Here is a 21,216-nt window from a genome sequence, read left to right as displayed (position 1 = left end):
CAGGAGGTGGAAGGGCTACAGGGGCTGGGGGGCTCGAGCAAACAGTGAGGGGTCTCAACACACAAAGTAAACACTGCCCTGTGTTTGAACTGCACACCTTGGGCCCAGTGAGTCTCCCACACACTTGCTCCCCCCTCCCGATTCCAATGCCCACTCACACCCCCTTTAGCTGGCCCAGCTAAATACACTGCTTATCCTCCGGCCTGTTCATAAATCAGGGAGGAAAAGAACCCCTGACAGGGTCTCACCTCCGTGGGCCAATAGCCTGTTGAGCAGCCTGGCCTAACATGTGAGGACTTTACTAAAACAGGGAGCTGTGCACTTGCATCTCTGGGTGGCTGCTCACTGAATCAGACTCAACTTAAGATCCACGGTTGTCACTGTAAAAACTTCAAACATATAAACACACACTTACCATTAGCTTTCTCTTCCTCTCTCTTGGTCTTTCGTTATTTTTCTTTCTCTCTTTCTATTTTTCTCTCTCCCAGTCAATGTGCTATTAACTACAACTACTGGAGAGACATTGACTGATGTGCTTCATTACCAGACAACCTCTCAGTGTCTAGCCCCACTTGTCTTTTACGGGCACGAAAGCGTTAAACAAAGACTTGCACTCACATAGTTCTGGCCTCAACACTCTGTTGTCTACAGGAGAACAGAGCTGCACCCGCAATATTAAAAATGACAAACATTCCCCGGAGAAAGCTAGTAAATGTCTGAGTATTTCCCGTCAAATTTTCTTTCTTTCGTTCTGTTGTTTTGACTTTGTTTATTCATCCCAGTCTCAAATTACTGACTTCAACCCATGCTGCCTTAACAAGTTCCCAGCTACTTTGATATGTCAACGCCAAAGAAAAAAAACATACAATGCCTGAGAAAGCAAAGCTTTTCATCTGTGGCATGAGTCAATTACCAGGGCAGCGTTACTGAACGCATTCTGCTATTTCTCTCTGCTGTTCAGAGGAATGTCCTCTGGACTCAACCGTAGGACACATAGATTCTGACATGTTTATTGTTACGGCAAATGCATTTTGATAGTCCAGAGAATGCACCTAGTCCCCTGGTTTGATTTCTAAACCATTCTGTGTCTGATGTGCGTCTGTGGGAAGCTTCATTGCCAAGGACTTGTATTGAATTCAGTGTGTATATGTTGATGGAACAGGCCTGATATCTGAGTGATTGGCTTGCCATTAGTTTGACCCATAAAAAAAAGGGAGTTTATTTTTTTCTCAATCTTCTGCAGTTTCTGCATTTGACTCGATATATATCAGTGTCAAACATATTTGATGTTGTGTTTTATTTTATACTGGTGAGTAATTGGAGTCTTATCAAATTCATCATGTACCCAGTGAAGAAATGTTATGATAATATTATGGAGAGGTCAGATCGCCTTGGCCTTGCTTAGCCAAGTGTGCTTCGACGTTTGATGGGCCCTGTATGAAGTGTGAAGGAGTGAGGTCCAGTGTCACAGAGTATTGCAGTCCAGATCTGAGGAAATATACAAGACTGTATGAAGTATCACACTGCTTATTTAATGTTGAGCTTGGCTTCATCCAGTGTAGTCAAAAGATTAGCTTGTGTGGGTTTTGCTTAGAGGTTATTTTCCCTACACACCAAACACCCCTATGTGCTGAAAGTGAAGTGCTTACTTGTGATGGTTGGGTTTACTGTTGGAGGCAACGTTCAGGAGATCTACTCTGATCTACTCTTACACAAAGGTCTGTGAAAAATGTATAAATTAAAGGGAATGCTATGAACAACTAACCAATCCAAATACATTGCATATGACTCATTCTCTGTCCTCTGCAATATTCATGTCTAAAATATTACAATTGTATGCCAGCAGGTAGGAATGCCAATGTCCTTTGAGCTTGTCTGAAGGATTATAACTGTGATGAAACAGTATGGTGTACTGTACACAAAAGCTTAAACAGATATTATTTGTCTTTTTGTAAAATTCAGTCGTTCAACGTAGTTAGAAAGCTATAAATATATATATATCGATTAATTTGATGGTTTTGGTGAAAACCGTGCCAGTAGAACACAGTGAAGCTGCCCCAGCTAATGATCTGGACGGGATGATGGCCCAGATGGGAACAGTGAGGTCACATGGAAAAGAGGAAATCTGTAGGTTTTGTTTTAATGAATATTAATTACCACAGAGACTTAGAACCTTAAAACTGACAACAAGATTGATCTTTTATTATGTTGAATATCGCTTTTGGCTTGGAGAAACAATTGCACATGCTAGTTGTTCCACTTTCTCCTTGTGGAGGACAATCAATGTGGAGAAAGACCACGCCTGCACTCTTACCCCAGAGTATTCTCATTGTTAGAACATAATATCAATCAATATGCAGCTTTGGGACCATTACAATCATCTTGCTGCTAAATGCTTGCATGAGGACTGAGAAAAGGATCCTAATAAGGCCACTTTTTTTTCTTTAGTTTTTTCTGTTCCAATATTAATAGAACACTACACTGATACAGTGACAACCCTAAACAGATACTGTACATATTTATATCCAGGTCAAGGATAAAGCATGTGTTGGTATCGTTCTCTTTGAAAAAGTATAGTAAAAAGCTCAAGCTATACGAAGTTTCCAAAGTGCTTTGCAGTTTCATTGTCCTCTGTGGCCAGGGAAGCCATGTCTTCCAGGCTGAATGAATGAGTAGCTGAGGGGCTCTTGCAGGTCGTCTTCCCCCCTGGGATCAGCCAGCCCCTGCAGAGGGATTGTGATAAGGGTCGATAGTGGAGGCTATGTAAACCTTGTTAAGTCCCCCTTCCCTAGTGTGCTGGGGGTAATCCCAAACACCTGGGCTAGTTAACTGGGATCAGGTGGGATTAGGGTCTCCATGAGGCACAGCCTGGGGAGGCAAGCCTGGGGAGGCAAGCCTGGGGAGGCAAGCCTGGGGAGGCACGGCCTGGGGAGGCAAGCCTGGGGAGGCACGGCCTGGGGAGGCAAGCCTGGGGAGGCAAGCCTGGGGAGGCACGGCCTGGGGAGGCAAGCCTGGGGAGGCACGGCCTGGGGAGGCAAGCCTGGGGAGGCACGGCCTGGGGAGGCACGGCCTGGGGGAGGCACGGCCTGGGGAGGCACGGCCTGGGGGAGGCACAGCGTGGGGAGGCACGGCCTGGGGGAGGCACGGCCTGGGGAGGCACGGCCTGGGGGAGGCACGGCCTGGGGGAGGCAAGCCTGGGGAGGCACGGCCTGGGGGAGGCACGGCCTGGGGGAGGCACGGCCTGGGGAGGCACAGCGTGGGGAGGCAAGCCTGGGGAGGCAAGCCTGGGGGAGGCACGGCCTGGGGAGGCACGGCCTGGGGGAGGCACGGCCTGGGGGAGGCACGGCCTGGGGAGGCACGGCCTGGGGAGGCACGGCCTGGGGGAGGCACGGCCTGGGGGAGGCAAGCCTGGGGAGGCACGGCCTGGGGGAGGCACGGCCTGGGGGAGGCACGGCCTGGGGAGGCACGGCCTGGGGGAGGCACGGCCTGGGGGAGGCACGGCCTGGGGAGGCACGGCCTGGGGAGGCACGGCCTGGGGAGGCACGGCCTGGGGAGGAAGGACAAACCTCAGCACCGTTGTCTAGTTTCCCTTTTAATCAAAACCATTTCCGAAATCTCTTTTGCGAGAACAAGGTTTCCTAAATTGTACCACTTCACCCACTTGTTCGTAGATCAGAGCTACTTCAACTCCACCAGCTGAGATTTTGATCATCCAAATGAAAACATTGTTTCCTGTTGAGTTTCAGTGACCTATGTATGAGCAGTGCAGATTCTCAGCACCGGCACCAGTCAGTTAGAGGTCACCACAGGTCAATCAATGATAGAACGGTTATTTGTTAGTGGTTACACAGATGGTTGTATGTCATTATGAAGCAATGGTTCTTCAAGTAATGCATGATTTACATACATGTTTATTTGTGCAATGGTTTTCTGAGAACTATTAAACTGTCGAAAACACGGCTGTGTAGCAGTTTATCCTAGCAGAATTGTGTCTGGTTGTGTTCTCCGGATGGTTGGGTCTGATATGTACTTCATATAGCTGTATTTGTGGAGATCATCTTCTAAGGTCGGGGTGATGTCAACCCTATGTTACAAAAGCAATTTGTAAACATTCAGCTCCTTGGTTTTGATGTATAGGTCTTCAAAGGTAGTGCAGGGAAGAGGGTCATCAGACAAGGCTTGTTATGGCTTGTATCCCAGTTTCAACTTTGTCCCCTTGTTTTCACCTTTGTCTCTCTCTTCTATAGATGTGGATGAGTGTGCTGAGGCTCTTGACAACTGCAGCATTGATGCCATCTGCCAAAATACACTCAAGTCATACAAATGTATCTGCAAGTCGGGCTACAAGGGAGACGGAAAGCATTGTGAAGGTAAGATGTCAAGGACACAAACATACGCTCACATATTTATTTACTGAAGCGTGCCACAGCTCTCTGCTTTTTCTGATTTAAGAGATTTAAATGGGCAGAGGAATATGGTGTTTCTTTTCGCACAATTAAATTGATAACATTTTGTAGAGTTGGCATAGTACAATGTGTTTCAGTGTGTGTCCCTACTGTGACAGACTAATGGAAATTCGAACTTAAAGCTGAAATAGGTTACATCAGAAACCTAATTCAAATTATGTGAAATAATGCCCCCAATTCTTGTCTGAACACCTGCACTTTCCTCCAGCTCTAATTTGATTGACAGTGGTTTCACAAAATAAGTCAGGAGGAAGGCCCGCCTTGCCGAAGGCGTTTGGCTGGTACAAGTATTGCTGCAACATAATTGGCTGGAAAGTAGTGGCACAATTCAAATTCTTTTTTTTTACTGAGGTCAATCCCACCTATTGTACCTTTAAGTTGTTACAGTGACATGCTTATTTCATTAAGATGCAAGCAGCAGGGTCCTTGGCAAGCTGGAAAAAGATCTTGTCTTGCTTAACTCATTATGTTACTCATCATGACTCATTAGTTTTCAAACTCTTTTAAGACTCTTCAGAATTGGCAAGGGAGGGTGGGGGTGACAGGAAAAAAAGCCAGGTGCAGACTGCTATTTTGTACAAGATGAAATGAAGCATTAAATTCCCTGCACATGTTAGCGAGTAAAATGAAGATAGTGGATAAAACAGTTGTGAGGTGGCCTGTCAGACACTCAGGGATGTTTCCACAGCCCAGGGCTGAGCAGCCTGTCAGACACTCAGGGATGTTTCCACAGCCCAGGGCTGAGCAACCTGTCAGACACTCAGGGATGTTTCCACAGCCCAGGGCTGAGCAGCCTGTCAGACACTCAGGGATGTTTCCACAGCCCAGGGCTGAGCAGCCTGTCAGACACTCAGGGATGTTTCCACAGCCCAGGGCTGAGCAGCCTGTCAGACACTCAGGGATGTTTCCACAGCCCAGGGCTGAGCAGCCTGTCAGACACTCAGGGATGTTTCCACAGCCCAGGGCTGAGCAGCCTGTCAGACACACACTTTGTTTCTGTAGTCGAGTAGGCCTTTGAGGGGGTATACAACTCTCTGATCATCAGGCTCATCCATTTTATTAGCATCACTGCCATATTTACAAATTCTTTTTTTACTCTTTACTTTTACTTTACAGAGTTAATATGAAAATAATTGTGTTCATTGCTGGTGCAATGCTTGAAACTAAAGAGAGAGAATGAGAGGGCCAGAGAGATAGAAGAGTGTTAGCTCACATAGCAGTTTGTCTAGGCTCACCCATATTGTATACTGTTAAGGACTCATCAAAGGCAATTCAGACAGCACCTGGGGCAACTGAGTATATGCAGCTAGATTTTCATTCCATTGATTTGCCAATGAATAAAGGTAATTCAGCACATTCTGAATTACCAATCTACGTCTGGTCTTGCTGATACAAACTACCAAACCTCTGCCAAAACCCGGGCCAGAGGGTCTAGTCGTGTGTGTGTATACTGAGGTAGAATTACTGCTGTCCTAACATCTGCCGCGTCTCCCTTCCGATGGAGGATGAAGAGGTGTGGATGTGGAAATATGAGGGGAGTTATGCAAATACATGGCCCTTGTTCTGCTGCTCCGCAACATTGTGGAACTCTGACCAGTTATGCATTTATGTTCAATAATTTATAGTATATCACATTTATTTAAAGGCAGACATGGTCCCAGTGGTTGATGGTCCCTTTGTCCCTGCTTTTTTAGGGAGTGGTTGGGAGTTTAGGCAGGCATCATCCTATCTGTAGGGACTTGATGCGTGTTTGTTTGGCTTCATAGTTCTGTATTGTCAATGAAGGGTAAAGCAGACACCAATACAGCATGATGGTGCACTGTATAGTGTTCATTAAGAATAGAGAGAAGAAACTATGTGATTACAGCCCATTGTCTTTCTTTCATTACTTTCTACACAATCAGGGGACCGGAGTAGAAATTACAAGGGGACCTTGTTTTTGGAGATCTCAGTTTTAAGGACAGTGAGAGTGACATTGGTACATCACCTCTGTGATATGGGACCAGCACAGCACTGTGGAACAAGTTCATGGTAGAGGAGAGTGCCAAGTATCTGTCTTGTCTGTCTCTCTGTGGCTGTGGTAGATGAGAGTGAGCGTTCAGTGCATCAGCTCTGTGCTTGTGGGGGAGCCAAGTCTTGTAGCAGAAGCCCAAAGAAGGTGTGGCGGGGGTAGGGAGAGTGCAGTGCTTCTGTGCCATCCCTCTGCTGTCAGCTCTGTTTAAGCCCTGAGCTCAGGCAACTATACAGAGTGGGCCCATCCTCTGCCTCGAACAAGCCAAAAGAGGATGATGTGAAGTAGGCTGTATCTCTCCCTTTCTCTCCTCTTTTCTGTTCTCTTCTTCATTTCTTTACTTCTTCTCTCCCCTCCTCTCCTTTCCTCTCATCTGCAGCAAGCTGTTGTTTCAGCTGTAGGTCTGCTTCTCCTCAGGGTTACTGATACCCTCAGCAATCTCACTCTTGCTTTTTTTCTGTCTCTCTCACTTGTTATCGTCTCACTAGTAGTAATAACAATCCTATTACTTCAATGAAGACCTCCTGGTGATTGTCTGTGTACTGAGATACATATTAAGCCCTTATTGGACTGATTCACTGTGAGTACCATGTCATAATGACCCCTTGTTCCCTTTCTCCTCTTCCTGTTTCTCTGTGCAGATCTAGACGAGTGTGCCACGGAGTACACTGGTGGCTGCGTCCATGACTGCATCAACATCCCGGGGAACTATAGATGTACGTGCTACGATGGCTTCCGTCTAGCACACGACGGACACAACTGCCTAGGTGAGTTCTGCTTGTGCGCATGGACGTATTTGTGCGTGAGTCTGTGCTTCTCAGTTTGTAAGCCTCTACAGTGACGATGAATTGAACTGAAGGAGAGAGCGGCTCACAGAAGTGAGGCTCTGTAGGAGCAGTCTTGTTCCAATATAATTGCATATGTTCTGGCCAATATATTAAACTTGACATGATCCATGTTGTTGCATAACTTACAGTACTCCCCCAGCCAGGATGGCTGGTAACAAAGCATGTAAAACAGTATGGGAAGATGTCTTTTTGCAAGACTAATGTGTGATTTTTTGACTACTCTATTTGACAACTATTTCCTTCTTCCATATAACAGGTAGACTCTCACAACTCTCACAATGAAAGCCACAAAAAAGAAAAAAAAGAAAAAAAGATTCTTAAACAAGTCTGGCAAAAAGGGGTGAATTTATGAAGCGCTTGACCCTGAGCTCAGGGCTCAGAGTGAGTCGTCAGTAGACCGTACTTTCCCATGGTTTAATATTACACCAGTGTGCAATTCATATTAGCCCCTTGAAGCACACATTTAACTTAAAAGGTTACAAAATGAAGGGAATGTCTTAGACTTATAGAAGCTGATAAACATAGGTACATGGACTAGGACCTCCCTCTCTCCCTCTTTCTCTCTCTCTCTCTCTCTCTCTCTCTCTCTCTGTCTCTCTCTTTCTTTCCCTCTGACTCTCTCTCTCTCTCTATCTGTCTATCTATCCTGTTCTACCTATCTTACATTCTCTTGTTATTTTGCTCCAAAGTCAAACGGGATGCCCTCAGAGTTCTCCTCCATGGTGGTTTCTACCCCAGCTTGAAGCTGTTAAATTGACATCCAAAGCTTTGATGTTGTTTGTTGCTATGAGGTTGTTATAGAGGAGTGCATTGAGTAAGATTTGGTTCAACTAGTCGAGGTTTACAGGCTTATATAAAAAGACTGGTCGTATATAATCAATCGAAAACCTTTGTTGACTAGCTTGTAAAATCAAATAAAAAGGATGCTGCCACTTTCACACACACTTTTTTTCTATCTCTCTCACAAATTCTATTTCAAGAAACATATATGCACACACACACATACACACACATGCATACACATGCATACAGTACACATCAGTACACACATGCACAGTCTGGAGTAGAGTTATTTTCCAAGCCATTTAGCGAGGCCCATTTGGATGTGTGTGGATAATTTCCTGTACCATGGATGACTTGCTGCCTTGCATGCAGGTGTGTAATTGGAGTATCTGGTTGTGTGGCTGCTACTGCTTCAAACAGCCTGGCATCCATCAGTCTCTTTGATATATTTCTCTCTATCTTAGAATTTGTACACATACATACACACAAAAACGGTGTGTGTGTGTTTTCATTTGTGTTTGTTTTGTTCCACTGTTGTCTGCCATTGTTCTTCTGCACGGATTATCTGTGTGCCAGAGGCCAGAGAAGACTATCCAGTCATTTCTCTTCTCTTTCTCTCTGCTTAAGAAACATTCCTCCTACTCACAGCTCTCAATGCCTTTCAGGGGATTTAAGGGATTTAAGATATAAAACACTCACCCTCACTTTATCGAAGTACTTGACTTGCTATTTTAGTATAATATGTTTGACAATGACAGGCTGATTTTTTCTTTGTTACTGGGATGAATATTTCATTTGACACAATCTTACATAATGGGATATCATTCCGAAGTGTTCTATTTACTTCAACAGCAGACCATTATCTGTTATTATCTGTTGTAAATTATTCTAGCCTAGCCTGGTGGTTGGGTTGGATTTGAAGAATTTGATGTATTATACATCCCTGCTCTAAAACGCTAAGTGAATAATCCTCACCACAAAGGAAGGAGAGCAAAAGACTGCTGGAGTTTCATATTTTTCTCCAAATTCATCCTGGAACACTGCTGCCATCGGAGAGGAGTTCAGTCCTGCTGGCTCGTAACCCGAGTGACTGGGCAGCTGGGGACTGGGGGAGGTCAGACCAATCAGAGCCCTGTTATTTTGCTGGGCTGCAGACACCCGGGCTCAACAGATGCGTCGCCGCTTTCAGAGGACTGTACGCCCACCTGATCCTCCTTAGGTTCACACTGGGTCTGAGCCCTGTCTCCCTACAGAATGTTACCAATGTTCTGTTTATTGAATTTAAATGAAACCTCAATTTAAGATTGGAATGACGGCGTCTTAGACTCCAGCTCCAAACACAAACATGTCCTGCCCTGTCCAGTAGGGGGAGCTCTGTCTAACAGCCAGATCAGAAACCAAGGAGCAGGCACTACTAACTGGGCATTCCCCTGCAGCCCTCTGCCCGCACCACATGATACCAGGTAATTGGGCATGTTGAGATCAGTTTGACGATGTCGAACGATGGAAGTGGTGGGAGTCGGCAGGGCGTGAAGCAAGCCGTGGCCTCGGTTGGGCGCTCAGATTTCTCTGGTCCACCTGACTGCTCACACAGACATCAGGAAGCCAGCTTTGTGGAAACAATGTCATGTCGTGTAACAGCAGCACTGTCGACCTGTCTGTGTGGATTGAGACTCTCTACCCTTATATAATTTACCTCCTGGAGCTCTGTGGGAGCCCTTCTGCTCTCCAGATCCCAGGGACAAAGCACGCTGCTAGGAAGCCAAGCATAAACAACTCCATTACATTTTCATGACTAACATGTCTGTTCTGAAGATGGATTGAATGAGACTGGGTACTAAATCATCATATCTATTTAGAACTTGGCTTTTTTAACAACTTCCAAATCGTCTTAACAGTGGGAACCAGATGCAAGGTGCCAGTGTCCCTACATCTCTACATTTGACTGACTTTCCTGGTCCTTGAGAAACCCAAACTCTTTCTCATGATCAGTATGATCCAGTGGACTAAGTAGACTGTTTTAGTGCCAGATATCATTAACATCTGTACAAACACGCTAGGATGGATTTACAGCCACAAAACCACTAATTACATATTCTGTAACCTTTGGCCTCGGAAGAAAAACATTATAGAGGCTTGAGTTACAGATATGTCTACCATGGGCTAGTCAAAACTGGCAGAGTGGACAGTCATAGGCTCTTAAAATGCAGATGTCAGTTTTTTCCCAGGTAGCAACACTGCCAAAAGCTGTCTTTGCTCCTACCCTCTGTCCCTCCTCCAGCCTTAAAGTGGATTTAAAAAAAAACATTTAATTTGTGTAGAGCCCAGAGTATAGGTGTGTGTGTGTCTGTGTGTGTTTGTGTGCATGTTTGTTTACACATAGAGCTGAACAAGCTATGGATCTTTTTGCTTTCTATTGACAGACAATGATTTGGTTTGTATTGATTCTGTGGAACTTAATTCCATGACCAATCCTTAGGGAAATGTATTCCTTATTACTTTAACCTTCCCCAAAGACCTTGTATGATCCTCTACAAAGCACCATGACTGCACACACGTCTTTTCAGACACATGCACATGCTCTGTACATTCTGTGCTTTGTTGAGCTAACTTTCTCTGTCAAGGCCACAACATAATCAGGTTGTGTTTTTATAGGACCATCTTTGATCGATGATATTTAGAACTTTCAGCTGCACTTCTTTGTCAAACCCATGGCAATAGCTCCTTTTGATAAGGTGTACTCTCCCCCTAATCCTTTGTGCCTTCTCTGAGTGATCGCTTGGTTGAGCCTGTGTAGCAGCTCCTTCAATCCCCGGGGATCTTGTTCTAAGGCTGGCTAATCAAACGCAGAGGCTACAGCCTGATGCATTATTGACCAGGGTCCTGATGGAAAGTGCAATCTTCAGAAAGATTCGCGTTGATTGGCTTCATGGCCTTTTTGAAGCGCACTTGGAAGCACCCTTTTAAATGCATTTGCTTCACTCTAAAGTAGTGATGATAATCCCACCACTCTCATTTACTAGTGAGAGTCTAGTCAGATCTAATTTGATTCCCCCTTCAAACCATGATGTTTGTGCTCTCACATCTGTCCCCCCTAGGCCCTAGTCATCTCCTGGCTCTTAGGAAGGGATGCAGGGGGGAGAACGTTTGCGTCGCCTTGTCCCAGAGTGAAGGTTATCATATCCAGGGGTGTCCCACAGCATGGCCTCGCTACTCGGAGCTTAGCAGTAACCATCTCCACTCCAGATCCTGATCCCCCCACACTCCCCAGAGTGCAATCAGCTCGCTGCTGTTGTGACATGCTCAGATCAGGTTTGGGCAGGAGGCTTAAGTTGCCTCAGTTCAGGGCAGAGGGGAAGTTGGAGTGTTGAGTGGCATAGCAGATTGGAGATGGGTGCATTAGCTAGCTCCTGAAGAGTACATCAACACTCTGTCCTTCAGGATTGTTCAGCCCCATTCACCGTGAAATGAACAATTCCATCTGAACAGACTGGCAGGGCTGGCGGGGAAATTCAAGCCTGAGATTAGGTTTAGAGATGGAAGCGTGCAGTGTCCTGGGATCTGGCTGACAAACGGCCTGGACGCCCAGGGCCTCTCTCCTCCCTGGCACACGCCAGGCCATCCAATCACTCATCCCCACGTTTGTTTTTAAAATACTTCCAGACTTGTTTTGGAGCAAGAGAGAAATACCATTTGGTATGAGCTCTTAGATTTTCATTTAGAATGTATTCCAGTGGGAAGTTGGAAGTCAGTTCCTGCTTATTTACCGAAAAGGGGTTACCATGGAGACAAGCGCCTCATTGAGAGCCTGAGTTCAATCAAGAATGTATTAGTTCTGTTTATATGTTAGCATGAGAATGAGCCTCACCACAGAATTGACATAAAAATGCTTACCAGAAGGTTTGTTTGTTTGTGTAGCAGATGTGAATCCGATAACTTTGTGGTCAACCAGTGGATTCATATTAGTCTCAGCAATACAGGCAGATTCAGCTCCATTGGTTTGCGCATTAAGACCCCTTGCGGGATGTACATTAAGTTAACTAAACTATCCAGCTCAAGTAGCACACATTAACACTCTCAGATGTGTGTATCCACATGAGAGAGAGTGTCTTAGACCACATATCAGCTTGTGCAAGTGCCGCTTCTGACATGTCTGATTAGCTCTAAGTGTTTGTTTATGCCTTGGCATATGTGTGTGTGTGTGTACATTTGTGTGTGTAAGTGTGTCGACCACTCATGCTCTGTTCTAACCTGGCGCCGTGGTCAGCGCTCAGTCAAGGGGGTGGATACACTGCGCTGTGTCACTGAACTCAGGAGCGGTGGAGAGGAAAGAGGAAATCCCCCCTAATCCTGTTTAAAAAAGAAGAGATCTTGTTTTAATTTGGCCCCGCTTTGTGCCCCCTTCCCACCTACTGATGCTCAGTGAAGCCAAGGGGATGTTTATCCTGCTAATGTCTGCTCACCTACCGCTCCCCTACAGCCACCCACATCCCCAGCCTCCACTCTCCAGCAGGCTCTCTGGCTGCTGGAGAGTGGAGGCTGGGGATGTGGGAGCGTGGGATGTGGGCCTTATTAAAGAATGCGTTTCTATAAACCCCTGTAAATGAAAAGCCCAAACAGGCTGATGGCCGTGCTCTTCCCAGGCTGTGTCTCACTGGCCTGTCTAGACCACAGAGACACATCTGTCTGTCTGCTGGACAGAGACACAGACAGAACTGGGGACACACAGTGATATTCACGTTTCCCTTCCAGACTCTAGGTCAGCAATAAACGCCCTGAGAGTCACTGAACCCTTTAAAGAAACGACTGGAGCTCTTCTCCAAAATAAGGGTCGAGGAGTTTCTGTAACTCAACCGCCATGTTTACATGGTTTTAAAGCTGAGCACAAGGCCAAATGTTATATATACAGTCAAGGCTATCTGAGAAACCAGCGGACATGGCCTCTGCAAACACAACCAATCTCTTAATCTCGCTCCTTTTGAACCTTCCTTCTCTCGCTCTCCTCCTCGAACGAAGCGAGGATAGAGCGAAGGGATGTCTCATTTTTCAGAACTGAGGCAGCCCTTTTAACTTGATTAAGACAGGTTTTTTCCATCCTCTCGAGAATTTAAAAAAAACTTTTATGTCTAAATAACATGAGCACTTCTGCTGGCCGTGCCAGAACCCCTTTCCGTTTGGAAATATTTGCTTTGGACGCCAGCCTTGCCCAGCACACAACACAGGCAATTATGGAAGCCATTTGAACGAGAGAGATCTACTGACAGGCGACGCCTCATTTGGAGGAATGAAGGAATCAGGAAGTGAAACCTTCATTGATGCGCTGAAGCTTTGGAAAGAGAAATCCTCTGGGCTTGCTGAGGCTGACTGAGTGATGATCTTTGCATGTGTGATGAGAACATATGAATGGATAGGTGCATTTATTTTTCATGTGTCTATGTATTGCCTGTGTGTGTGTGTGTGTGTGCGCATTAGCTAGGCTTGGCATTTGATGTCAGAAGTTTATCTGTAAAGGTGCAGCTGTGGGATTCTGCACTTTATCCCCTTTTATTCCCGCTGCCAACTCTCTCAAAGGAGAGAAAGAGGTTGTTAAGTCAAATCCAATGTACTGTACTTTGGCACTGGATTGAATGCAACGGAATGGAATGATACTCTGAAATGGCTGCTTTTCTGACCTTCCCCTTTGTCCTCTACAGCCATTTTCTATGCTAACTTTACTTAGCTTCTCTCTCGAGGACGCAGTCACATCACCTGGCTGCAGTCCTCAGGGTCTCCCTGTGGGTCTGAGGGACATGACACATTGTTTTGAGAAGAGGAAGGCCAGGGCTGATGATGGAGTGTGAGAACAGCAGAACAGACTTGGCAAGCCATGAAGGGTCAGCAGGGGTCACACGCCACTAACCTACTTAGCAACCCCAGAGATTTCTGTCTAGTCAGGTTCCGTACCACATCACACCACCTCCTGTGTGTTTCTTTGTGTGTGTGTGTGTGTGTGTGTGTGTGTGTGTGTGTGTGTGTGTGTGTGTGAAAAGAGAGCATGATCGAGAGTAAAGTTTAATTTCTAACTCTGCCCGGCTGAGAATCCCCTGGAAAGGAAACCCAATCCAGAAGCCTTCTCAGACTGGACAAATAGACAGAAAATTAGTTTCACATGACGCTTTATTAAAAAAAGCCTTGTGTATACAGCAGATTATTGATGCGTGGAGCAGGGGGAGGGATAAGGTTCCAGCCTGGTCGGTACTGAGGGACAAAGCCAGGTCTCTGGGGGAGGACAACACAGAGATTCACCTCCAGCGTCACAGCTCTGTCACGCACATGAGCGAGGCTGTGCCTGACTGTGTAACACAAACACCAGACATCAGCACACCGTACATGTTGTATAACAGTGCAAGGGCGGCTATTATGTAAGAGCTTTATTGTGGCAATTGATGTCAAATAATTCAATGGATTCACTAGATATTTCTCTTTCAGCACCTTTAAGTGAGCAAGTGCTATAAAACGGGCAGGGCCATACAATATTTTATTGCGTGTACAGGATACTCAAGTGTTGTGTCGCGTGGATGTAAATGCACTGCAGAAAACATCTCATCATTTCTTACGTTTTATATAAGCTGGGTCAGCACCTTGTTATCCGGCCCCATGCGAGGGCTCTCATTGGGCTGTGCCCCGTGGCAGCGCCTGCATTCCCAGGAGCCACTCTTAGGCTGTCTGCACTGCAGGTGGAATCACAAGGCTGCCGGCACACTGCTCCCTCACGTCCCTCTCCACATCTCCATTTCCCGTATTCCCCCTTTTCACCCCATCTTTCTCGGTCTCTCGGGTCCCTCCTCTTCTCCCCACCTCCCTCCGTCTCCCTGCATTCCTGCAGTCAGGGGCTGACAGACGCTCATCATCAGCAGGTCGTCAGTCCCAGGTGGATCAGGTTACCTCTCTACCAGAGGATTGTGCTGCATGGGCACTTTCACGACTTAGTTCTGCACTGCTGGAACCTGTCAGACCGTGAGGGGGGCAAGGCAATGGGCTTTTGTGGAGGGAGGGGGAAGTATAACTATTAATCGACACACCACCTTTGCAGACACCTTCAGAAAACCTTCTAACTTCTCTTGGCTTTCCCTCCTTCTTCTATCACTAATCTTTATTTTACGACATGTTATGCACTGAAATACAGCTGGATGTATTTCCTCTGCACAGGAATATCCTTCTTAATTGCATTTCGTTATGGTATTTATTTCACCCATAATGTATTTTTTCACAACATCAACAAGTATGACCATGAAATAAACAACTAATATGCTACCGTAAGATCTGTATATTTGTATTTATTTTTCTCTCTCTGTGTTGCAGATGTGGATGAGTGTTCGGAGGGGAATGGTGGATGCCAGCAGATCTGTGTCAACATGATGGGCAGCTATGAATGTCGCTGCAGAGAGGGATTCTTTCTGAGCGACAACCAGCACACCTGTATCCAGAGACCTAAACGTCAGTTTCCCTTCCTCACACACGCTTGGGCACACACACTCACGCACACCTCCCCACACTTACACACACACAAAAGATTTATGGGAAATGGGAGGATCCATGCAGCTCATTAGGCATGGCCTCTGACCCAAGGCTGGATTGTAAACTGGTCAGGTCACAACCTCATTATTGTCCCATTCATGTTGAGTATCAGTGGACACCTCATTCTACAGTAAGCCAATCAGTAGCCTTTAGAGCATAGGTTGTAATTGATAGTGATACACAGTAGCGTAATGATGGGCCTATGCCTGGTGACTGATGAGAAGTATACCAGGATATCAAACCTGTTGTTTGAGAGAGCAGGATCAGCCCTAACAGGTCTGCAACAAAGGTGAAGAACCATCAAGGATAAAGGTGTGTTTGTGTGGGTGTGTGTGTGAGAGAGAGACAGACAGACAAAGACAAGGAGAAAGGGAGGTTCTCTATCCTTTCAAATTAAACCAATCTGGAGTCTGGCAGTGTTTCCAAGAATCAGTGGTGAGAGGGAGAAGATAAAACGATTAAAGGTGTAGCCGGGGGTGGAAGCACCTCTTGTTTTTTAGAGCATTCCTGTGGGATGGAGAAATGAGAGAAGGAAGTGTGAAGCCAACCTGCTGTCAGTCCTCATCAGACAGAGATAAAGGAACTGCATTCTGCAGGTCCAGAACACACTGGTAGCTATAGAGCTCTCCTGTACTGGAGGACAGCTGGAGGAGCAGGAAGCTCCAGCGAGGGGCAGAGACACAGGCTGTAGGTCTCCACGCAGCCCTGGGATGCGATGGTGAGCCAGGGACGATGTAACCTTGCTTTATGAAATCAACCTGGCCTAGTGAACTGTCAATGTTTACGTTTCATAAGCACAGTGTTATTTGAGTGTAGCAAATGGCTGGATCGTGTGTTTCAAAGGCTTGCCCCTCTCAACGCTGTCAGAGACACATCCTGAGGACTGGGCCTTCTCTCTCTCTCTCTGTCCTGCTCCATCCCCTGCTCTCTCTCTCTCTCTCTCTCTCTCTCTCTCTCTCTCTCTCTCTCTCTCTCTCTCTCTCTCTCTCTGTCCTGCTCCATCCCCTGCTCTCTCTCTCTCTGTCCTGCTCCATCCCCTGCTCTCTCTCTCTCTGTCCTGCTCCATCCCCTGCTCTCTCTCTCTCTGTCCTGCTCCATCCCCTGCTCTCTCTCTCTCTCTGTCCTGCTCCATCCCCTGCTCTCTCTCTCTCTCTCTCTCTCTCGCTCTCTCTCTCTCTCTCTCTGTCCTGCTCCATCCCCTGCTCTCTCTCTCTCTCTCTCTCTCTCTCTCTCTCTCTCTCTCTCTCTCTCTCTCTGTCCTGCTCCATCCCCTGCTCTCTCTCTCTCTCTCTCTCTCTCTCTCTCTCTCTCTCTCTCTCTCTCTCTCTCTCTCTCTCTCTCTCTGTCCTGCTCCATCCCCTGCTCTCTCTCTCTGTCCCCCATGATCGTTCTTTTTTCTGTGCTCTCTCTCTCCCTTGATATATACCCTTATTAATCTTCCATTTTTCATGTTAATATTGGCTCCATTGCTTCCAGATGAGATCCATTTGGAGGGCGAGATTAAAGCTGCTATAAATCTACAAACTCCCTTGACTGACTATTCATATCACTGCCCTGTCATTGTTTCATTATTCTCCAAAACAACAGTCGGAACAACGGTCATCTGCTTGTTATTATTTCTGTTATTACAACAGTGTGTGCTGAGGGGAAATGGAAACGGAGGAGGAAGTGGCGCACCCCAGTTATTGGACAATAACCCACCACTCATCCCAAGCATTACCGTACCGTGCTTTATTCGAAAACGATGTGTAAGTGGCAAAGTCACTGAGAGAAAATATGGAGTTGAATGTCTGTACCACTAAATATGCTGGAGTGGGCCTGCCAAGTGTGCTTACAGGCGACGCTCAGTCCATTTACCCTGAGCTGCCAGTCCTGCTGTTAAAGAAGCGAGGCCTGGGGTGCAGTTAGCTCATGAGTTTTATCGGCCTCATTAAAAAGACATCAGCTCCCCATTTCTTTCATCAATGGAGAAGGTGTTCCCTGGCGGGGCAGAGGGGTGGTTATGGAGACATTGGAGAGGTGGTCAGTGCAGTGTTGGGCGCTACCAGGCTGTACCCCCGCTGGCTGGGAGCCCTTGTTAGTGGAAAGGCTGTGCCAATTAGGCAGCAGGGGTCTGCCAGCCCCCTATGGCTAATGACAAGGCTGCTGCTGGCCTGTCTCTTATTAGACCCCCCCCCCCCCCCCCCGCACCCCCCAACAGGAATAACTCTCCTCGAGGCTCCCATCAACTGGCTGCACGGGCAGAATGTAACAGTTCATTTATTCTCCCCAAACATTTCTCCCATTCCAGACATCCACTTCTTTGAAAGGCTAGCCAAGGTGCTTAGTGGTTGATCAGAATACCATTCAGGTCAAGGAGGGTTCCACTTCTTTACTTGTGATTTATTGTCTCCTTTCTCTGTTTGGGGGATAACACCCACATGTGTGCGTGAGACCGAAACCGGTACATTGAAGGAATGTCCCCCCCACCCCCCCACACCCCCCATTCTGTGCATTCTACAATAAGTATTATAGCAGTACCAAAATTGTATGCTGATGGGTTATTATGTAACTTCTGGTATTCAGTTTCAAGCTTTCTACTTTTTGGAGGGGCAAATAAGAGGGGCACATACTCTACTGCACATGAAACATACTGTAGTGGTTTAGCCATAGTAGGAAACTGTTGGCCTTCAGCAGTGATAGTGGCTGCTGATTTATGTACTGACTGAACCAGATTCTCATGTCCATGGACAAGGATATAGAATGTACTGAACCAAATGAATCCAGTGCCACTGATATCTCCTTAGAAGAGGTGCTGTGTTGGATTGTGGTAATGTGTGTGATCAGAACCAGTGTACATTCTCCTAATCAGATGCTATTTTGGAAGACGAGGGTCTCTTAAAATGTTCTCAATAGGCATTCTAAGATCTGTTGCCATAGTTACATTCATTCTGACATAGAATCCAAATACATGACAATTTTGACAGTTTTTCAACTTACTGACTTATATCATCAAAACTGATACCGTCTGTATTAGCCACCTGACCACAGAGTTGAATTATGAATTCCATTGATAGTGTCTCCCCTTGCTGTAGAAAATGAGTATCCTCGCCTTTCCAGGAAATGTTTACTTTGTCACTGAAATCCACTTCCTGTATTTGGAACTTTCATTAGCTTCCCAGGGGGGTTGTTGCCCCTTGCGCAGCAAGACTCATTGGCAGTGTCTCTGTCAGACACACACTCACACACGGCGGAGCATTTAATTTAATTTCGCTTTAGGCCATTTTTTAGACCCATTCTATGTTGACATTTGGATGCAGAGCACGCCATGTTCACTTGAAGATAAATTGTTGGTGCAGAGTCTACAATTGCTGCTGTCCAAGGAATTTTCCAATAAATGTGATCAAATCCATTACACATGGTGGCATCATATTCTCTGTTTGTTTTTCCTCTTTGCTACTACATTCCCTCTGTATGAGAAAACTGAGGTGGAAAATCAGTGGGGCTGAATCCGGAATTTTTATAATGTTCTTTTGCCCAGGAAAGATAAAAATGCTCCATGTTAGACTTGTTAAACTGCCTATTATTATTATCCATTCACAATAAATGTAGCTGGTACCTGGACAGTACACAACTTAGAATGTACAGGTAGTTCTTGTGTTAGTTCATTTAATGATATTGTACCTACAATGCCTGTCTACATGCCTTCCCTCCCTGCCTGTCTGTCTGTCTACTAATGGCCTGACTGCTTTCCTGTCTGTCTCTCTGTATGTCTGTAGAACTGGCTGCAGATGTGTTTTTACAAGTAGAGGGCCGACTGCTCCATTGCTCTGCAGTCTGACCGTGTAACTAGCTCTTTTCCTATTCCGAGGAAGTGGAGAGAGGGGAGCGTCCAGGCCACAGCAGCACTCCCATGGCTACCTATTAAGGGTTAGGCTTACCATTAGTCCAGCATCAAAGACCACTGCTCCTGCAGACCTTCGGGACACTCAGCCCCTTCCTTGTTCGTCTTCTCATCCATTTCTTTCCTCTCTATTTTCCATCTCTTCTCTCTATTCCCTTCTGTCTCCCCGTCTCCTCTTTCATCTTCTTCCTTTTATCGTTCCTTTACCTCCAGCACTCTCTTCCACACCTTTCCCTAACTCTCTGTCTGTCACTCTTTTTTCCCTCTGGCGTTCACATCTTCATTCTCTCCACTCCTACACTTCTCCACACCTTTCTCTCTGTCTCTATCTGTGTCTCTGTCTCTCTTTCTGTTTCACATGCTCTCTCTCTCTCTCTCTTTCTCAACTCTCTTTCTTATACTCTTATCTTTCTCTCTCTTCTTTGATTCTCTGTTACAAACTCTTTTTACCACTCCAGGCTTTCATAGGCCCCATGGCTCCCCACGCTTGAACAAACATATACATCAGTGGCTTGGGCTGTGGCCTGCTGCTGTCCTCTATACTCTATACTCTCTCTCCTTCTCTCTCTCTCTCTCTCTCTCTCTCTCTTTCTCTCTCTCTCTCTCTCTCTCTCTCTCTCTCTTTCTCTCTCAGACGGAATCTCCTCTGGCCATGGGGGTTTGTTGAAGGCCATCTCTAAGCTGGGCTGCCTGAGTGCCAGTGGGGTTTTTCCACTAACACATCTCTGTCATTGCTTTGCCCAGAGGGCCAGGCTGAAGCCCTTTGAGGCTCAGACAGACCTCTGCTTTTAGCTGCTTCCTTTCTGATTTCAGAAAGAATGTGCCGCTGATATGACATCTCTCTTTTTATTAAAGAAGTAAGTATCCTTTGTTTGTGCTGGCGGTCTGAGAAGCCTGGTCAGGCTGTGTGGTGGTGTGTCTCGCTCTGCCTGGCTGGAGGGGAGGAGATGACTCGCTCCTCTGGGAGAGCAGAGGTGACCTTGGAGGAGTGGGAGTGGCATTTCCCCAGCAGGTGCTGCACAAACATGAGTGCACACACACACACGCACACAAACCCACAAAAGTAGCATTGATTCATGCACATATTCACACGAAGGGACACATTCAGACACATACTCTTTGCAGATACTCACATTCAGAGCACGCAGAGACACAGCAAACAAAATGTTAAATGGCACAAGAAAAAACATACTGTACAAATCTTCAAAACAACAGAACCAACATATTTATATACAGGTATTTATATATCACACTGCCAAGAGCCTTCAGAAGTACAAGTCTATTCTAGTGTCTTACACCAAAAGTATTCAAACCACTTTAACATACAGTCGTTAGACTCATTTGGAAACTATGCTTGGATTGTTTTGGAACACAGCATATACAAGGAAATGAATAATGTGGGTTTGTTGGTACAGTACCTCAGGTGCTTGTCACCATAATCACAGAGGTGCAGATATATTCTATGGGAAACTCCTATTAGAGTGTCATTCCCACTGTCTAATGCTGCATTCCCTGCCACTGGGGGTTTATGCCCTCCCTAACGCTTAATGGGAGTGAACTGCAGTCTCAACAAGGCCTTTGGGAGCTAAGGGAAATCAACACTGGCACAGCAGCCCAAACAGTAGCACTTGGCTGTGTCTGGCTCTCTGGCTGTCTCCATCAGAGTGC

General features: G+C 46.2%; 1 protein-coding gene across 1 annotated transcript in view; it reads left to right on the top strand.

The window, feature by feature from the left end:
* Positions 1–2,856: 2,856 nt before the first annotated feature.
* Positions 2,857–21,216, top strand: part of scube3 (signal peptide, CUB domain, EGF-like 3) — a 44,467-nt gene continuing 26,107 nt past the window's right edge. The window contains exons 1-4 of the mRNA XM_067239049.1: positions 2,857–3,463; positions 4,248–4,370; positions 7,119–7,244; positions 15,450–15,584. Of these exons, the coding sequence (XP_067095150.1) occupies positions 2,857–3,463; positions 4,248–4,370; positions 7,119–7,244; positions 15,450–15,584 (991 nt within the window). The remainder of the gene's footprint in view (positions 3,464–4,247; positions 4,371–7,118; positions 7,245–15,449; positions 15,585–21,216) is intronic.

This window comes from Osmerus mordax, chromosome 7 (assembly GCF_038355195.1).
Source record: "Osmerus mordax isolate fOsmMor3 chromosome 7, fOsmMor3.pri, whole genome shotgun sequence".
NCBI classification, from domain to species: domain Eukaryota; kingdom Metazoa; phylum Chordata; class Actinopteri; order Osmeriformes; family Osmeridae; genus Osmerus; species Osmerus mordax.
This window is presented reverse-complemented; position numbering and strand designations above follow the sequence as displayed.